General features: G+C 56.7%; 1 protein-coding gene across 2 annotated transcripts in view; it reads left to right on the top strand.

Moving 5' to 3' along the window:
• The first annotated feature begins 115 nt into the window (after positions 1–115).
• The window catches only part of HM13 (histocompatibility minor 13), a 13573-nt gene continuing 7739 nt past the window's right edge, over positions 116–5949 (top strand). For both annotated transcript variants that reach the window (XM_025212206.1, XM_025212205.1), the window contains exons 1-5: positions 116–406; positions 2881–2963; positions 3753–3841; positions 4360–4445; positions 4576–4701. In XM_025212206.1, coding sequence (XP_025067991.1) covers positions 131–406; positions 2881–2963; positions 3753–3841; positions 4360–4445; positions 4576–4701 — 660 coding nt within the window. In that variant the 5' untranslated portion in view covers positions 116–130. The remainder of the gene's footprint in view (positions 407–2880; positions 2964–3752; positions 3842–4359; positions 4446–4575; positions 4702–5949) is intronic.

Here is a 5949-nt window from a genome sequence, read left to right as displayed (position 1 = left end):
GTCGCCGCGAGCTCGCCCCGCCCGGCCCGGCCCGGCCCTTCCCTCCCCTCCCCTCCCCAGCCGGGCGCGTGGCGCGGCGCGGGACAAGACCCGGTCCCCTGCTCTCCGGGGAGCGAGCGGCACCGGTCGGATGCCGTTCCAGTCGCTGCGTTTCGCGAAGCGCTGTCCACGGGGGCGCCGAGGCAGCCTGCTGCCCGGTGGGGCGCGGCGTGAGGCCGCCCCGAGCTGTGGGGTCTGGCCCTCTGCCCGCGCGGGCACGAACGACGTGGGTTCAGCCTCGCCCTCCCCCTCGTCTTCCCCCCTTCAGAACTCCTCTGACATGCCGGAGACCATCACCAGCCGAGACGCCGCGCGCTTCCCCATCGTAGCCAGCTGCACCCTGCTAGGACTCTACCTCTTCTTCAAGGTAAGCGAGCTGCCGAGGTCCTGTGTGGACGGGGCAGGACGTACCAAGTGTGTACCGGGTCCCTCCTGCTTTTTGTTCCTTCCCTGTCTCCACCAGGCTGCCTCTGTGTCCAGATCTACTCACGGCAGGACGCAGCCTGCCCGATAGGAATCTGAGATGCCCTCCAGTGCTGATTTAAGAGTCGTAGGCAATGAGGGTTGAAGGGACCTCAGGGGGTCACATCTAGTTCAGCCCCCTGCTCCAAGCAGGGCCAGCCCCAACTCCATCATCCCAGACAAGGCTTTGTCTACCTGGGTCTTAAACACCTCCAGGGTTGGAGACTCCACCACCGCTCTGGGGAGCCTGTTGCAGTGCTTCACCGCCCTCCTTGTGAGAGGTTTTCCTAATATCCAACCTCAACTTCCCTTGCTGCAACTTGAAACCGTTGCTCCTTGTCCTGTCATCTGCCCCCACTGAGAGCAGTCCAGCTCCATCATCTTTGCAGCCCCCCCGGCAGGGAGTTGGAGGCTGGTATCAAATCCCCGTCGGCCTTCTCTTCTCCATACTAAATAAGCCCAGTTCCCTCAGCCTCTCCTCACAAGTCACGTGCCCCAGCCGTTTTCATTGCCCTCCTCTGGACTCTCTCCCATTTGTCTATGTGATTGTAGCCCACCCTGTTGCAGGCTGCACTGCCTGCATGTACAGTATGTCACTAGAGGGGTGGGAGACCCTGCAGGCCTTGCTAGGCAAAAGAGCATGTTAAGGACAGGCGTGCTCACCTATACCTGGGTTGTGGACAGCACCGTGCCCATGAGCCCACCCAGCGTACCTTATGGAACAAGGAGTCAGAAAGTCGGAACGGATGGGGGAGCAAAGTGCGGCAGCATCTGCATCGTGGGGCTGCTCAGGCCTGGTGCAGGCTGGGGCCTTTGACTCGCAGCCTTTCCCCTGCATCGTGTTGCTTTTTGTCAGCCCAGGCCTGTGTCCACAAGGAATTGCTTTTAAAAGGAGGCCAGAGAGTCCCTGGAAACTGTAGCTGGTGCTCAGACTGCAGAGGCTCTTCAGCTTTGCCTGCTAGTGCGGAGCTGACCCTGGTCTGATGCCCTAACTGAAAGCAGAGGTTAACAGGGATATTTGCATTGTAAATCCTGCTGACTTCCTTTGTGTTCCCTGCTTTGCTTCACACACTGCTCCAACTGCTGCTGGAGGCACTAGTGATTGCCAGCAATTCAGCCAGCTGCCAAGGTGGAAGAAGCAGTTGCATTTAACTGGCAGACGAGGCCCAGTCTGTTTCCTGATGGGGAGCTGCCGAGAAGTGGGAAACCAGCCTGTCGGGTTCAGTGAACGTGCCAGAGCCCTCACAGGTCGCGGCAGCCCGTGCACCAGGCCCTGCTGGATCAGAAAGGTTGCTCTGCTTACCGAAGCTGGTCTGGAGTCGTTCCAGTTGTACTCACTGAACCACTGCAGATGCCCTGGGGAGAGGCAACGAAACTGGTCTAAACTTCAGTTTGAACCGGTATTCGCAGCCTTCAAGTCATCTGAATTAAACCAGTGCACCCCTCCACGCTCTGAGACCCCAGACTAGCTAGCCCAGCATGTTTTCCCAGGCACTCGTAGTGTCCTCCAGCTCCTTCCAGGCTCCTGCTTGTGGGCGCTCAGAGGTGGAGTGGCCTTAGGAGCTTTGAACAGAACTGGTTGACACAAGTGATGTGAGCAGTGGGGAGGGTGGGGACGACTCCTAAAGAACCCTGGGCAACAGGTCCTCAGTGCCTGGGCCTTGACACCTTTCATCCCCGAGGACCATAGCAGAGTATGAGCCGGGCAGTACTGACTGTGACTTAGTGCTAACCAAATATCCAGGGCTCTTTCCTGGCCAGTCAGGGAAGCAGCTGCCCTCTTCAGTGTCTTGCTTGTGAAGATGTCAGCAGTGCTGCTCGGGCACTTCTGTCATCCCTTGCCTGCCAGCCACGTTATGCGTGGCTGGTAAATACCTGAGGCAGGTGAGCTCTAAGTACATGAGGTGCTTGGTGGGATGGGTTAGACTCTGTCCAAGTGAGCCCTGCAGCCCTTCTCCTCCTGGATTCTTTGCCATTCCACCAAATTCACGTGGCTCCGGGAGCATCTGCTCTTTCATTTGTTTACAGTAGCTGTCATGACCTGGCTCCGCTAGGAGTGTTTGCATTTGAACGTCTATTTTTAGGAGACTCTAGGAAGAGACCAAAGACAGCCTTGAGCGGCTGGGAGCATGTTGTGCTCGAGCTGGGGGATTAATGCCTGATAAATCATGGTGGGGTATGCAGCCTGTAAGGTTGCCTGTGCATATAGCAAAGGGCAGGGGGGCTAATAATATCATGGGATAAAGCAGGGCATGGTATGGGCCTGCTCTCTGAACCCACTTGTGCCTTCTGGCTCTGGTCTCGTGCTGCTTGCCACACAAAGGATGGTGACTGTGACCTGTGACCGCTGTGCTAAGTGCCTCTCATTCTGCCTTCCAGATCTTCTCTCAGGAATACATCAACCTCCTGCTCTCCATGTATTTCTTCGTCCTGGGGATTCTTGCTCTGTCCCACACCATCAGGTAAGGCCAGGGGGTCTAGGAGAGCTGGGCTTGGTGCCAGCTCTGTACCAGCCACCTCTCCCACTGGCTCTCTTGTCAGTGCACCTCAGGCCCTGCACAGAGCCAGGAGCAGAGCCCAGGTGCTTCAGGTCCATGCAGCACTGTATGAACTAGTCCATCTTGCCTACAGAAGTTTGAATGGACTCTGACCACACTGTAGGGGTACAGGGCATGTTCAGCCCTCTCCAGAGACCATCCTTAGTGGTGGCTGACTTTGAGGCAGCAGTTGAGAGACTGGCCTGGATCCTCTTGCAAGAGCTTGGGACTCGGTGAACCCAGTTTGGGAAACCAGCTGGAAAAGCCCAAAGCCCAGTGAAAGCTGGAGGTGGAGCTCCCAGCAGCACTGTGGCCCAATAGAGTAGAGCAGGAGACGGGAATGCAGCTCTGGGCTGCTTTACTGCAGACGTAACCCTGAATTCAGGGCAACCCAGGGATGACCCGCACTTCCCAGGGTCAATTCAATCTCTCTCGAGTCATTCCAGCACCAAGAGTCCCTCTAGCCTGCCCCACACACTGGAGAGAAGTTGGCTTTGCCCCAGTTCCCTTTTTCCCCACCCAAGGTCTCTGGCTCTCCAAGCCTGAGTGCCGTCCTGGGAAAGGCCTAGCCCTGCGTGTTAAGAGGTCAGACTGGGAGGAGAAGCACTGAGGGTGGATGTCTGTGATGTGTCCTGCAGCCATCCCGAAGGTGGGGGAAGCATAACATACTCCCGGGGCTTCTGTTGGATTGACCTGCTCTGTCTCTTCTTCCAGCCCCATGATGAACAAAGTCTTCCCGGCTAACTTCCCCAGCAAGCAGTACCAGCTGCTCTTCACCCAGGGCTCAGGGGAGGCCAAGGAAGGTATGTCAGCTTGCCAGCTTTTGTGGGGCTCTTGCACTCTTGGCTCATCCGTGTTTGCTGCGCCCCCGAGTTGGTAGTTTGGGAGCTCTGCCTCTCGCACCCTTCGGCTGTGGCTCGGGCCCGTCTGGACACCAGGCACTTGCCCTTGAGATCTCTGGCTTCCTGTCTGCTGCCTTGTGCTTCAGCAGAAGATCCCAGCATCAGGATGCTGTAGAACTGGAGCCAAGAATGGAGCCAGTTTCCTGGGCCACAGCTACCCCCTGAGAGCCCATGCGCTGGTGCAGGATGCCTCGGCGGGCGTGAAACCCATTGACATTCAGAAGTTCAGGGAGAAGCGTGTGGCCTTTCAAGTAGCCCCAATGGTAGCAAAACGAGTAATGGAAAGGGTAGAAGGCTTCTAATATCTAGTGTCCCCTGAGCTCATTGGAGCTGCGGACAGAGCCCCATGTCTCCCATGGCGCATGCGTGGCAGTAACACTGTCCAGACGAGGTGGCCTCACATTCTTGTGTCATTGCAGAGATTGTGAATTATGAGTTTGATACCAAGGACCTTGTGTGCCTGGCTATGAGCAGCGTCGTGGGGGTCTGGTACCTGCTGAGGAAGGTAGGGCATGGAGCAGGGCAGCAGGGGTGAGCCCCACTGGGGGAGGAATGAGGGAGCCTCAGTGGGTTGCACATAGGGAAAGCTAGTCTCTGAGCCACTGGTGTGATGCAGCTCCCCGCTCTGTTCCCAGCACTGGATCGCCAACAACCTCTTTGGGCTTGCCTTCTCCCTCAACGGGGTGGAGCTGCTGCACTTGAACAACGTCAGCACTGGCTGCATCCTGCTTGGAGGACTCTTCATCTACGACGTGTTCTGGGTAAGTGGGTATAACTGCGGGAGGGGCCTGGTGGGTGCACCGTGGCCCAGCCTGGCGCCCATCCCTTGCTAGCACAAGGCCACGTCAAATTACCCTGCTGCAAGTAGCCCGAGCTCTGCCCTTGAAACGAGCTGGTGCTCAGCCCTTGCTACAGCCCGGAGGAGGCTGCTTCAGAGCCTGGCTGCTTGTTCTCAGCCCAGAGCTCTTCTGGGCTACTTGGCCCTGTTTGTTCTTGCACAGGGGTTGTCCCGTGGTTAAAATGGCCCCCTCCATCCTCGGTGTGTTGGGAGTTCTGGTGTGTCCTCTCTCAGCCTCTGTTCTGGGAGGGTAAATCAGACAGGCTTGTTCCCTCTCCGTTCCCGCCTCATCATTCTCTGCGCCTGCTCCTGTTTGAGTTATCCTTGAACATGGGTGGCCAGACTCGCGTGCGCCATTGCAGGGCAGCTCTCACAGCCGCACAGATACTTCCCGTCTCAGCTGGGATTGCCTGCCCTGGGCTTTCCTGTGACTTCCTCAGCCCTGCCCTCCCAGCGGGTCCTGGTTTTCCTGTGAGCGGTGAGTACAGCCAGGCCTTCCCCATTCTGTTCCCCTCCACTTACATTCTCAGGGACTGGAACAAGACTGTCTGCAGTGACTCTGTGCCTCCTACCCTTGCAGTTCATCCCATCTCCTTTACTCCAGCCCATCTAGGATATTCAGATTCTCCTTTGTATGGACTATACCTCTCCCCCAGCTTTCTCTGCAGGTCTTGTTAGTGCAGTGTTGCTTTTTACACCAGGATCATTGATGAAAGCATTACACAAGATCAGCCCCAAAATTTGTTCCTGGGGAAACACTCTGTGTGCCCTTCCATGGCCAGACAGCTCTCTTCTCAGCATAGCCCATTCCCATTATCACCTCTACCTTAGCCAGCTCCTTACCCATCTTGCCATTCTCTACCTGGCCTGGCCTTCTGCTGATCGAGGATACCCAATGGCACTGGATCAGGCACTGTGTTCAAGTCCAGATCAGGTCTACTATGTGTTCCTTGCCAATGCACGTCTCTGTCAAGGAAGGCTCTCCAGCTGGGCTGGTACCAGCTACCCCCTCTGGTTGTGTTTTTTTTCATTTCTCCCCTTTTCTTTCCTTCTGTGCTTCTTCAAAAGCTTTGCCAACAGCTGAGGTCAGACAATGGGCCCTGGGTACTGCTTTTCTCTGTTCAAATAGAGATGCGCTCTGCTGTTTTCCAGTCGCTGCCTAATGCCCCCC

Source organism: Alligator sinensis, unplaced genomic scaffold (genome assembly GCF_000455745.1).
Source record: "Alligator sinensis unplaced genomic scaffold, ASM45574v1 scaffold1032_1, whole genome shotgun sequence".
Taxonomy (NCBI): Eukaryota; Metazoa; Chordata; order Crocodylia; family Alligatoridae; genus Alligator; species Alligator sinensis.
This window is presented reverse-complemented; position numbering and strand designations above follow the sequence as displayed.